Below are 13,786 nucleotides of genomic sequence, written 5' to 3'. Positions count from 1 at the left end.
TGTTATGGCTAAAGGCCAAACTCTGGCTAGTGGCTACCTAAGAGGAAAATAATTAGCAAATTCATGAATTATTCTTTTATTTATTCTATTCCCTAGGCTAGTTGTTTAAGTAAAGACTTGTACATTGATTAGCATGGTTATCATGTAGAAGTATGGTTATCATCTGAATTTTGAAGTATGAGAAATGAGATTCGCATATGCTTGGGTAGATGCATAGAGTAGTTCCATTAGTTAAGGGTCCTTTGCATATCTGTGTCCATTCATAGATAGTATATTTCTTGATTCTTTTTTTGCATTTTTCTCTGTCCATATAATTTGATTGAGAAATGTCATTCTTTGATTTTAAACCCTCCAAGGGCAGTGCCTAAGTCTTTCTGGATTGCTCTAAAGTGCCTAGCACAGTGTCACATGCAAATACTCTCTTTTTTATTGTACATTAAAAAAAAATTAACTTAATGTTTTTTAATGAACAAGACTGTGTTTTCCCTCCTTATTCCCCCCACCCCAAGAAGAAAAAAAGAGGAAAAGAAAACCCTACTAACAAACATGAATAGTCAGGCAAATCAAATTCCAAAATTGGCTGGCCATGTCCAAAAGTGTGTCTCATTCTTCACTCTGAATCTGTTTCTCTCAGGAGGTAGGTAGCAAACAGGCTCCATCCTTGTTGTTCTGTAATTGGAGTTGGACTTGGAGTTGATCAGAGTTCACAGATCTTTGAAAGTCATTTGTCTTTACAGTGTCATTATTTTCTACATTATTCTCTTGGTTCTTCTTCATTTTTTCTTTTCTTTTTTTTTTTAATTTAACTTTTAACATTTATTTTCACAAAATTTTGGGTTACAAATTTTCTCCCCTTTTATCCCCCCCCCCCCCAAACCCAAGCATTCTAGTTGCCCCTGTGACCAATCTGCTCTCTCCTCTATCCTCCCTCCCTGCCTTTGTCTCCATCTTCTCTTTTGTCCTGTAGGGCCAGATAGCTTTCTTAACCCCTTAACCTGTATTTCTTATTTCCCAGTGGTAAGAACATTACATTTGATCCTAACACTTTGAGTTCCAACTTCTTTAGCTCCCTCCCTCTCCACCCCTTCCCCTTGGAAGACAAGCAATTCAATATAGGCCAAATCTGTGTAGTTTTGCAAATGATTTCCATACTAGTTGTGTTGTATAGGACTAACTATATTTCCCTCCATCCTATCCTGTCCCCCATTACTTCTATTCTCTTATGATCCTTTCCCTCCCCATGAGTGTCGACCTCGGATTGCATTCTCCTCCCCATGCCCTCCCCTCCATCCTCCCCCCCGACCCTGCTTGTGCCCCTGTCCCCCACTCTCCTGTATTATGAGATAGGTTTTCCTATCAAAATGAGTGTGCATTTTATTCTTTCCTTTCGTGGAATGTGATGAGAGTAGACCTCATGTTTTTCTCTTGCCTCCCCTCTTTATCCCTCCACTAATAAGTCTTTTGCTTGCCTCTTTTATGAGAGATAATTTGCCCCATTCAACTTCTCCCTTTCTCCTCCCAATATTTCTCTCTCACTGCTTGATTTCATTTTTTTTTTTAAGATATGATCCCATCCTCTTCAATTCACTCTGTGCACTCTGTCTCTATGTATGTGTGCGTGTGTGCATGTGTGTGTATGTACTCCCACCCAGTACCCAGATACTGAAATGTTTCAAGAGTTACAAATATTTTCTTTCCATGTAGGAATGTAAACAGTTCAACTGTAGTAAGTCCCTTATGACTTCTCTTTGCTGTTTACCTTTTCATGCTTCTCTTCATTCTTGAGTTTGAAAGTCAGATTTTCTTTTCAGCTCTGGTCTTTTCATCAAGAATGCTTAAAAGTCCCCAATTTTGTTGAAAGACCATTTTTTCCCCTGAAGTATTATACTCAGTTTTGCTGGGTAGGTGATTCTTGGTTTTAGTCCTAGTTCCTTTGACTTCTGGAATATCCTATTCCATTCCCTTCGATCCCTTAATGTAGAGGGTGCTAGATCTTGTGTTATCCTGATTGTATTTCCACAATACTTGAATTGTTTCTTTCTAGCTGCTTGTAATATTTTCTCTTTCACCTGGGAATTCTGGAATTTGGCCACAATGTTCCTAGGAGTTTCTCTTTTTGGATCTCTTTCATGCGGTGTTCTGTGGATTCCTTGAATATTTATTTTGCCCTCTGGTTCTAGAATCTCAGGGCAGTTTTCCTTGATAATTTCATGGAAGATGATGTCTAGGCTCTTCTTTTGATCATGGTTTTCAGGTAGTCCCAGAATTTTTACATTGTCTCTCCTGATTCTATTTTCCAGGTCAGTTGTTTTTCCAATAAGATATTTCACATTATCTTCCATTTTTCGAATCTTCTCGCTATGTTCTGTGATATCTGTCTTTCTCATAAAGTCCTTAGCATCCATCTGTGCCATTCCAGTTTTGAAAGATCTATTTTCTTCAGTGAGCTTTTGAATCTCCTTTTCCATTTGGCTAATTCTGCTTTTGAAAGCATTCTTCTCCTCATTGGCCTTTTGAACCTCTTTTGCCAATTGAGTTAGGCTAGTTTTCAAGGTGTCAATTTCTTCAACATTTTTTTGGTTCTCCTTTAGCAGGGAGCTGATCTGCTTTTCATGCTTCTCTTTCATCCCTCTCATTTCTCTTCCCAGTTTTTCCTCCACCTCTCTAACTTGATTTTCAAAATTCTTTTTGAGCTCTTCCATGGCCTGAGCCCATTGGGTGGGCTGGGGCACAGAATCCTTGATTTCTGTGTCTTTGCCTGATGGTAAGCATTGTTCTTCCTCATCAGAAAGGAAGGGAGGAAGTGTCTTTTCTCCGAGAAAGTACCCTTCAATAGTTTTATTTCTTTTCCCTTTTCTGGGCATTCTCCCCAGCCAGTGGCTTGACCTCTGAATATTCTCCTCACACCCACCTCACCTCCTGATCCTCCCAGCCAGCGTTTGGGGACTGAGATTCAAATGCTGCTTCCCGCCTTAGGGCTTTTGGCAGGGGCAGGGCTGCTATTCAGTGTGAGAATTAAGTTCAGATGGTCAGGTCAGGGCAGGGCCGCCTCTCAGGCACAGTTCCCTCAGGGGGTTTATGCACAGACCTTCCACAATGGATCCAGGCTCCCGCCCGCCCGCTTGGGGAGCCCCTGTCTGCAGCCGCCTCTCAGCTTCTATCTCCCGGGGGGCCCGAGCCATGGGGGCACCCCACTCCCATCTCGACCCGCCAAAGAGACTCTCTCACCGACCCTCGTCACCTGTGGGTGGGGGGGCTTGTGCCGCTGCTGGAGATCCTGTCTCTGAAGCCTGCTCTGATCTGTACCTCTCGGAGCCGCAGCCGCCGCAGGTCCGGGCTGGGCTCTGAGTCTGCAGCGCGACGGAACTTTTGCGAGAGGTTTGCAGGTCCCTCTGTGGGTGGAGGGACCTGCGTGGCCACAGGATATCCCGTCTCCGTAGCCCGCTCGGTTCTTTTCCTCACGGTGTCACGGCTGCTGCAGGGCTGCACTCAGCTCCCAGTCCCGGCGCCCAGTCCACAGCGCGAAGGACCCCCCGCGAGAGGTTTGCAGGTCTCTCCGGAACAGAAATCTCCCTCGCTCCAATATTCCGTGGCCTCTGGGTGCAGAATTCACCGTGAGTTGGTCCCCTCTAGCCGTTCTGTGGGTTGTGGGTTTGGAGCTATGTGTATGTGTGTCTTTCTACTCCGCCATCTTGGCTCCGCCCCCCCCCCCCCCCCCCCCCGTTTTTTCAGTTAATATAAATCTTGCCACATTTCTTTGAAATTATCACCTTCATGATTTCTGGTGGCACAATGGTATTCTATTTCATAATTTCTGATGGCACAATAGTAGCTTTATATACCAGGATATTGTTCCACCTTTCCAATTCTTTGCCACTACAAAAAGAGCTGCAAACATTTTTGTACTTTTGGGTCCTTCTCTCTCTTTTTTTTAATTCTTTGGTGACGTAGGCCTAATAATGGTATTTATAGGTCAACAGGGTTGTACAATTTAGTAACTTTTACACATAGTTTCTACAGGAAAAGGACTTAGCAGCAAAACCATTTGGAAGCCATGAAAAACTATCAGGAGAGAAATAAGGAGGAGTTACGTTATGTAGCATGGAAAGAGAGTTGTGGAGGAAATTGATGACAGGGAACTATGACCAAAGCTGCCTGGTGGGAGCCTGCCTTTTCAGGCTTTACTTTGCTTTCCTCTACATACTTCATGATTCAGTGACATGGGCATTTTTGCTGTCCTTTGCATGCAGCTTTCCATCTCCCAACTCCATCCTTTTCACTGTCTTTCCCCCATGCCTGGAATGCTCTCCCTTCCTGTTCTCTGCATTATGATTTCCCTGTATTATTTCAAGGCTCAGTTCAAATCTTCTCTTCTTGAAGAAGCCTTTCCCAGTCTTCATCAGTGATGTTGTCTCCCCTGTTACTTATAATTTATCCTGCATATGTCTTGTGTGTGGATATACATATGTATGTATATAGTTGTTGAATGTCTTTTTTTTATCCTTAGGGTTTCGTACAGTGTCTTGCACAGAGTAAGTGTTTTATAAATGTTTGTTTTGACTTTTTGATTTGATAGTTCTAAATTGCTTTTTACAATGACTGGACTGATTCAAAGCTCTAACAGTAGCAGTGTATTAGTGTGTCTATTTTCCATTAGCCTCTCCAGCATTTATAATTTTCCTTTTTTGTCAACCTTGTCTCTCTGAAGGAGGTGAGGAGGAACCTCAGAACTGCTTCAAAAGGACTTTTTATAAATTACTTTTTGGTGAGGTTTTTTTCCCCTTCTACTCCATTTATGATGTTGGAAAATTACTTACTTGTAACTGTGGTTTTCTTTTCCTTTTCCAGGTGTCAGCAGTAGATTCTTTAGAGGGCCCTCTCCTTCAGGTAGAGGGGCTGAGTGACCTGAGACTGGAGCTTCACAGCAAGAAGATGAACCTTCATCTGGTTCTCATAGATGAGTTGCATCGGCACCTGTACATCAAATCAACTAGCCGTGTTGGACAGCGGAATAAGGAAAAAGGAAGAATGAGGTTGGTTCCATAATGGTTCCCTGAAAACCTAACATCACTACTTGGGGTTCTGTGGAAGATTCTGTTTTCTACAGCTCTTTATTCTTCTTTTGGCTTTTCCTTTACCTCACTGATTTCCTTTCACTACAGTGATTCTATAGCTAAACAACAGTTGTGCCATAATATTCATGGAGACTGCTATCATAACGTGTACTGGGTCTGCCTTACCAAGATCTATATTCATCACTGTGATTTTAAGGATTGTTCTTAGAAAAATAGGAAAGATGGCTAATATGACTAATAATCCATAGACACCACTTTTCTATTTGAAAAAGTAACTTGTGTACAGACTAGAAGAACAGGACAATTGGTTGCCAGATGTTCCAGTGTTTATAAAGGGAAGTCTGCCCAGTTGGGAAATGCAATGATATGCAAGGAGGCCTCAAAATGCTTGTTGCCTTAGGATAATATTCAGCTTTAGAAAGCTTTATCTTTTGGAAATAGTTTAGAAATAATCTGAAGAATAGACCTTCCTTCCATTTCTGGGTTGGTTTCACTGTAGTATTTAAGAGGTGCAGGTTAGGAATGGATAATTCAAGAGGGTTTACTTTATTTCACAATATACCCAGCAGAGAATTAACTTTGCCCCCAAGTCAAATTTTGTCTTGTCATGGCTCATTCTCTATATGGAGGATGTTTGATGGCTTCAGAACCATGTGTCAATGCTATATCTGCTTTGGCTTCCTGTAGAAAGAAGTTGATTTTTTTTCCATTTTGTTTTGGATTTAAGTCCTCTCTATTCTGAATTTGTTTCCCAAATAATCTTTCCAGATTGAAGGTTCTATACTTTTTATTTTTTTATTTTTATTTTTTTTATTTTTTTATTTTTATTTTTTAATGTTTAACAATCACTGCCATACAATTGAGATTTTATCCCCCCCACACCTACCCCCCACTACCCCCCTCCCTCCCCACGACTGCATACAATTCTGTATAGGTTCTACATATACTTTCCTATTGAGTGTATTTTCACTATAGTCATGCTATGTAGTCAGACTAAAATAAATGAAAGAAATCATATAACAAATCAAAACATGATACACAAAAACTTACACATACACAAACATGATCTGCTACATTTTGTGAATGACTTCCATATTTCTTTCTCTGAGTGTGGAAGGCATTTTGCCTTGAGAACCACCATTGGGATTTTTTTTTTTTAAGAAGTTCTTGCGTTATTACAAAATTCCAAGTCTACCAGAAAAAACTCTCGCACACTGTGGTCGTTGCTGTGCACAAAGTTCTCCTGGTTCTGCTCCTTTCACTCAGCATCAGGTCATATAAGTCCTTCCAGGCCTCTCTGAAGTCTTGTTGTTCATCATTTCTTATGGCACAATAGTACTCCATTACATTCATATACCATAATTTATTCAGCCATTCCCCAATTGATGGACATCCCCTTGACTTCCAGTTTTTGGCAACTACATAGAATGCTGCTATATATATTTTTGTACATGTGGGACCCTTTCCCATTTTTATGATCTCTTGGGGATACAGTCCTAGTAGCGATATTGCTGGGTCAAAGGGTATGCACATTTTTGTAGCCCTTTGGGCATAGTTCCAAATTGCTCTCCAGAATGGTTGGATGCGCTCGCAGCTCCACCAACAATGAGTTAGTGTTCCAACTCTCCCACATCCTCTCCAGCATTTATCATTTTCTTGTTCTGTCATGTTTGCCAATCTTATAGGTGTGATGTGGTACCTCAAAGTTGTTTTGATTTGCATCTCTCTAATCAATAGTGATTTAGAGCATTTTTTCATATGATTATAGATATCTTTAATTTCTTCTTCCGAAAATTGCCTGTTCATATCCTTTGACCATTTATCAATTGGGGAATGACTTGTATGATTATACATTTGGGTCAGTTCTCTATATATTCTAGAAATGAGGCCTTTATCCCGAGCTTAGCTGTAAAAATTCTTTCCCAATTTACTACATCCCTCTGGATTTTGGTTGCATTGGGTTTGGTTGTGCAAAAACTTCTCAGTTTAATGTAATCAAAATTATCCATTTTGCATTTCATAATGCTTTCTATCTCTTCTTTAGTAAAAAAAATTCTTCCCTTCTCCATAAATCTGATAAATACACTATTCCTTGCTTCTCCAGTTTATTCATGGTATCAATCTTTATACCTAAATCATGTACCCATTTGGACTTTATTCTTGTGTACGGTGTCAGGTATGGGTCTATGCCTAATTTCCGCCACACTGTTATCCAGTTTTCCCAGCAATTTTTGTTAAACAGTGAGTTCTTATCCCAGAAGCTGGGGTCCTTGGGTTTATCAAACAGAAGGTTGCTATATTCCTTGCCTACTACGTCTTGAGTGCCAAGTGTAGTCCACTTGTCTACCTCTCTGTTTCTTAGCCAATACCAAGTGGTTTTGATAATTGCTGCTTTATACTACAGTTTGAGGTCTGGTAGCGCTAGGCCACCTTCCCAAGCATTTCTTTTCATTAGTCCCTTTGATATTCTGGACCTTTTGTTTTTCCAAATGAATTTTGATATTATTTTATCCAGCTCTAGAAAATAATTGTCTGATAGTTTAATTGGTATGGCACTACATAAGTAAATTAATTTAGGTAGAATTGTCATTTTTATTATATTAGCACGGCCTACCCATGAGCAACTAATGTTTTTCCACTTACTTAAATCTGACTTTATTTGTGTAAAAAGTGTCTTGTAATTGTGTTCATATAATCCCTGGGTTTGTTTTGGCAGGTAAACTCCTAAGTATTTTATAGTGTCTACCCTAGCTTTAAATGGGATTTCTCTTTCTATCTCTTGCTGTTGGACTTCGTTGCTAATATATAGGAATGCAGAAGATTTGTGTGGGTTTATTTTGTAACCTGCAACTTTGCCAAAGTTGTTTATTTTTTCAAGTAATTTTTTACTTGAATCTCTGGGATTCTCTAAGTAGATCATCATATCATCTGCAAAGAGTGATAACTTAGTTTCTTCTTTGGCTATTCTTATTCCTTCAATATCTTTATCTTGTCTAATTGCTATAGCTAACATTTCTAGTACCATATTGAATAATAGTGGTGATAATGGACATCCTTGTTTCACCCCTGATCTTATTGGGAATGCATCTAGCTTATCCCCATTGCATATAATGCTTGCTATACGTTTTAGATAGATACTGCTTATTATTTTATGGAAAGTTCCCTTTATTCCTACGTTCTCCAGTGTTTTTAGTAGGAATGGGTGTTGTATTTTGTCAGAAGCTTTTTCTGCATCTATTGAGATAATCATGTGGTTTTTGTTAGCTTTGTTGTTGATGTGATCGATAATGCTAATAGTTTTCCTAATATTGAACCAGCCCTGTAATCCTGGTATGAATCCTACCTGATCATAATGTATTAATCTCGTGATAAGATGCTGTATTCGTTTTGCTAAAATCTTATTTAAAATTTTTGCATCTATATTCATTAGGGAAATTGGTCTATAATTTTCTTTCTCTGTTTTGTCTCTTCCTGGTTTGGGTATCAAAACCATATTTGTATCATAGAAAGAATTTGGGAGGACTCCTTCTTCCCCAATTTTCAAAAATAGTCTATGTAGTATTGGAATTAACTGTTCTTTAAATGTTTGATAGAATTCACTTGTGAATCCATCTGGCCCTGGAGATTTTTTCCCAGGGAGTTCATTGATGGCTTGTTCACTTTCTTTTTCTGAGATGGGGTTGTTTAAGTATTCAACTTCCTCTTCTGTTAATCTGGGCAATTTGTATTTTTTAAAATATTCATCCATCTCGTTTAGATTATCGAATTTGTGGGCATAAAGTTGGGCAAAGTAGTTTCTAATTATTGTTTTAATGTCCTCCTCATTGGAGGTGAGTTCACCCCTTTCATTTTTAATATTAGTAATTTGATTTTCTTCTTTCTTTTTTTTAATCAGATTGACCAAAGGTTTATCAATTTTATTAGTTTTTTCATAAAACCAACTATTGGTTTTATTTATTAATTCAATAGTTTTCTTTATTTCAATTTTATTAATCTCTCCTTTGGTTTTCAGTATTTCTAATTTGGTATTTACTTGGGGATTTTCAATTTGTTCTTTTTCTAGCTTTTTCAACTGCCAGCCCAAGTCATTGATCTCCTCTCTCTCTATTTTATTTATGTAAGCATTCAAAGATATAAAACTTCCCCTAATAACTGCTTTTGCAGTGTCCCATAAGATTTGGTATGTTGTCTCACTATTGTCATTCTCTTGAATGAAATTGTTGATTGTTTCTATGATTTCTTCTTTAACCCAACCCTTCTTTAGAATTAGATTATTTAGTTTCCAATTGATTTTTGGTTTATCTTTCCATGGCCTTTTGTTACATGTAATTTTTAATGCATTATGATCTGAATAGGATGCATTGATTATCTCTACCTTTCTGCACTGGATTGTGAGATTTTTATGTCCTAGTACATGGTCAATTTTTGTAAATGTTCCATGTACCGCTGAGAAAAAGGTTCCTTTCTATTCCCATTTAATTTTCTCCAAAGATCTATCATACCTACCTTATCCAGAGTTTTATTTACCTCCTTAACCTCTTTCTTGTTTATTTTGAGGTTAGATTTATCGAGTTCAGAGAGGGGGAGGTTGAGGTCCCCCACTAGTATAGTTTTGCTGTCAATTTGTTCCTTCCACTCCCCCAACCTCTCCTCTAAGAATTTGGATGCTATACCACTTGGAGCATACATGTTTAGTAATGATATTGCTTCATTGTCTATGGTGCCTTTTAGCAGGATATAGTTTCCATCCTTATCCCTTTTGATTAGATCTATTTCTGCTTTTGCTTTGTCTGAGATTAGGATTGCCACTCCTGCCTTTCTTACATGAGCTGAGGCACAATATATTCTGCTCCATCCTTTGACCTTTATCCTATGTGTATCCCCCCGTTTCAAATATGTTTCTTGTAAGCAGCATATTGTTGGATTATGGCTTTTAATCCATTCTGCTATCCATCTCCGTTTTATTGGAGAGTTCATTCCATTCACATTCACAGTTATGATTACAATCTGTGAATTTCCCTCCATCCTCTTTCCCAGAAAAGTGTGCTTTTTAGCTCTCCCATCTCCCTTCCCCTCCTCAATAGTATTCACTTTTCTCCCCCTCCTCCTGCAGCCTTCCCCTCCTTCTTTTAGCCCCCCCTCCCTTTTACTCCCCTTTATTCTTATTGCTTCTTCCCTCCTTTTTAGCCTCCCTCCCCTTTCTTCCCCCTTCCCCTCCTACTACCTTATATAGCTAGTTAGGATTATCTACTTAAGATTATTGTTCCCTCCTTTAAACAAATCAGATGAGAGTACCTCTCAAACAATGCCATCTTCCTCCCCTCCTTCCCTCTACTATAGTTTTGTACTTCTTCCTGTGATGTAATTTGCCATTTTCTGCATCCTCCTTTTCACACCTCCTATTACAATCCCTTCTCATACTTAAATCATATTTTTGTCATGACATCATTTACTTTATACCCGTTCCCTCTACGTATATCCCTTTTATCATAATAGCTGCGCAGTTCTCAAGATTAACAGGTATCATCTTCCCTTATAGGGAGGTAAACAGTTTGCCCTAATTGAGTAGCAAGTTTTTGTTTTTGTTTTTTCCCCCGTGTTTACCTTTTTATGATTCTCTTGAGACCTGCATTTGAAGATCAAATTGTCTATTGAGTTCTGGTGTTTTGGTCAGGAAGCTCTGGAAATCCCTTATTTCGTTGAATGACTTTCTCCTTGCCTGAAATGTTCTGCTGAAATTTGCTGGGTAGTTGATCCTTGGTTGAAGTCCCAACTCCTTTGCCTTGCGGAATATTGGGTTCCAATTCTTTCGATCTTTTAATGTAGAAGCTGCAAGGTCCTGTGTAATCCTGACTGTATGTCCTTGATATTTGAATTGTTTCTTTCTGGCTGCTTGTAGTATTTTCTCCTTCACTTGATAGCTCTGGAATTTGGCAACTATATTTCTTGGGGTTTTGAGTTTGGGATCCCTTTCCGGTGGGGAACGGTGGATTCTTTCGATGACTATTTTGCCCTCTGAGTCTAGTACTTCTGGACAGTTTTCCTTGATGATTTCCTGGAAGATATTGTCCAGACTCTTTTCTTCATCATGGGTTTCTGGCAGGCCAATAATTCTTAGATTTTCTCTCCTGGATCTATTTTCCAGGTCAGTTGTTTTTCCAATTAAATATTTTACATTTTCTTCTATCTTTTCATTCTTTAGATTTTGTTTGACTGATTCTTGTTGCCTCACTGAGTCATTAGTTTCTACTTGCCCAATTCTAATCTTCATCGTATTGTTTTCTTCAGTTAACTTTTGCATCTCCTTTTCCATCTGACCAATTTTTCCCTTTAAGGAGCTATTTTCTCCATTTTATTTTTGTACTTCTTTTTCCATTCGACCAATTTTCCCAGTTAGGTTTTGTGTTTCCTTTTCCATTTGATCAATTTTTCCAATTAGGTTTTGGGTTTCCTTTTCCGTTTGATTAACTCTTCCTTTTAGGGAATTATTTTCTCTAGTTAATTTTTGAACTTCCTTTTCCATTTGTTCAATTTTCCTTTTCAGAGTGATGTTCTCATCAGTGAATTCTTTTTTTATAATTTTAAAATCATTGGCCCGTTTTTCTTCTATTCCCTTCTTCAGCTGTTCTAGGTAATCTAGTTGTGCTTGTGAGAAATTCATAGTCCCTTCTGAAGTTTCAGATGGAAGTACAGTCTCAGCTCTGACCTCTTTGGTGTTTGTGTTTTGGTCCTTATCCCCATAGAAAGATTCTATGGTTTTTTCACTTTTCGTCTGCTTTTTGCAATTCATGATGTTGGCTGAGTGTTGTAACTTCTGGTTCTTTCAGTCAGAAGGTACAGAACTTTGTGTTGAGCTGATGTGTGAAGAAGCTAAAAGCAGGTTTTTGTTTTTTGTTTCCCAGATCAACCCTGGGGTTAGCTTGTTAAGTGTGTGGGAGGGGTGGTCTGGTCACAGGAGATCTCCTCAGCTGACCTGAGGCAAAGGCAGGGTCAGGGGATGGTGATCCCAGCTTCCCTATTGTCTTCCCTTTTCCCTTGGAGGGCTGAGTCACGCCTAGATGCTAATGCGTGTCCCCCCCCCCTTCCCCCCCCCCGGGGCTCGTCTCCTGGCGCTGAGGCTTTCCTGGGTCTCAGTGAGAATTTTCTCTGCCCTGGGTCCTCTGTCCTTCCAGATTGTCTCCGCCTCAGTAGGAAGAATCCCCCTTTGCTATTTTCCTAGCCTCTGGTGTTATGAGACTATTTGCCCCCTTCTGCTCTTCCTGCTGATCCAGGATTTTTCTGGGGAAATATTTTATGGTTCTTTCACGGTCATCGGGGGGAGGAGAGAGCATTTACTGATCACTCCGCCATCCTGGCTCCCGGAAATTCAAGTAGGTGACTTACCGAAGTTTAGTCTTCAGGCTGAAGGTTTCAAGGGCTGCTGTGCTGATATCTGGCGCTCAGCGGCTCTCACCGGCTCGGTTTGGCTTGTCTCCTGCTCCGCTGGTTTCGCCCGCCATTTTTGGCCTTCTCAGGTCCCTTCCGCCCTGCTGCGCTGACCGCGCTGCACTGTGCGCTGGGGCTCACCCCCGCGGAACAGATCCTTCCTGCGGACCTTCCAGTCTCACCTGGGCTCCAAATCCGTCAAAGTCTGTCACCCACTGAATTCCGCACCTCCAAAGTTTGGTCAGATTCTTCTTTCAGAGGTATCCAGAGGAATTTGTCCAGGAGCTTAGGTGAGTCGTTGCTTTCACTCCACCATCTTTGCTCCGCCCCCCTGAAGGTTCTATACTTTACTTCAGTGTTGTGTCTGTTCTCCAGTTTTCTTCCCAGTTATCTTTTTATTTTGACCTTTGCCCTTCTTGTCATCTATTTTTCTTGCTTCTGTGTGTCTCTCATATTTGTTTTCCTTTTCTTTTCAGGAATCCTGTGCTTTTATCCTTAACTCATCAGTGCAACCTATGTCTCTTTATTTTTCTTTCATTCATTCATTCAACACAACTTTTCATCCTGGAAAATCACTTCAATCCTGGAAATCCCACTTTGGAATTATGCTACCCCCAGCCGCTACATCCCCTTCCTCTGAATGGATGGTTCCTCTCAGAAACTCCATTTAAGGAGGGTGCCTAGGCCTACTGTGTCTTCATTTCTCACCATGTCAAGCTCCAGAATTCTCTATCATGCCCCAAAGCTGGGTACCTTCCTCTCCCTAGGCCTTTTCACCTTCCCTTTCTGTGTTGTCTTCCTACATTAAAAATGTAGGCTCCATAAGGGCCAGGATTCTCTCCTTTTCATTGTATTTGTATTCTCAGTATTTAGCACAGAGCTTGGCACCTTGGAAGCATTTAATAACTGCTTGCTTATTGACTGATTGTCAAAAACAAATATTTATGAGATACTTATTCTGAATAGAGAACTGTGTTAGATGCTGGAAGAGATGTTTAAAAATGAAATAAAATATGACTTCCTTATTGTCTTAGAGCTTTCAGTCTGGTATATAACATACAAATCAATTTAATACAAAATAGTAAATCTTAAGTTAGAAGAGGTATAAGAAAAGTGCTTTGTGATATTCAAAGTAAAGGAGGATTATTACCAATTGATGGATAAAGGAGAGTTTCCTGAAGAGATGACGTTCAAGACATAGTGACTATGTATCACTTTATAGATTTCAAATCATTTGAGTCATTTGTATACAGATGATAGATGAAGCCATTAGTGTGAATGAAATT

General features: G+C 39.6%; 1 protein-coding gene across 5 annotated transcripts in view; it reads left to right on the top strand.

Annotated features, from left to right (window-relative positions):
• The window catches only part of EXOC4 (exocyst complex component 4), a 945,346-nt gene that overhangs the window by 75,210 nt on the left and 856,350 nt on the right, over nt 1–13,786 (top strand). For all 5 annotated transcript variants that reach the window (XM_072650117.1, XM_072650119.1, XM_072650120.1 and 2 more), the window contains one exon: nt 4,849–5,033. In XM_072650117.1, coding sequence (XP_072506218.1) covers nt 4,849–5,033 — 185 coding nt within the window. The remainder of the gene's footprint in view (nt 1–4,848; nt 5,034–13,786) is intronic.

This window comes from Notamacropus eugenii, chromosome 3, assembly GCF_028372415.1.
Source record: "Notamacropus eugenii isolate mMacEug1 chromosome 3, mMacEug1.pri_v2, whole genome shotgun sequence".
Classification (NCBI taxonomy): Eukaryota; Metazoa; Chordata; class Mammalia; order Diprotodontia; family Macropodidae; genus Notamacropus; species Notamacropus eugenii.
Note: the sequence above shows the minus strand (reverse complement) of the source record. Positions and strands in the feature narration are given on the sequence as shown.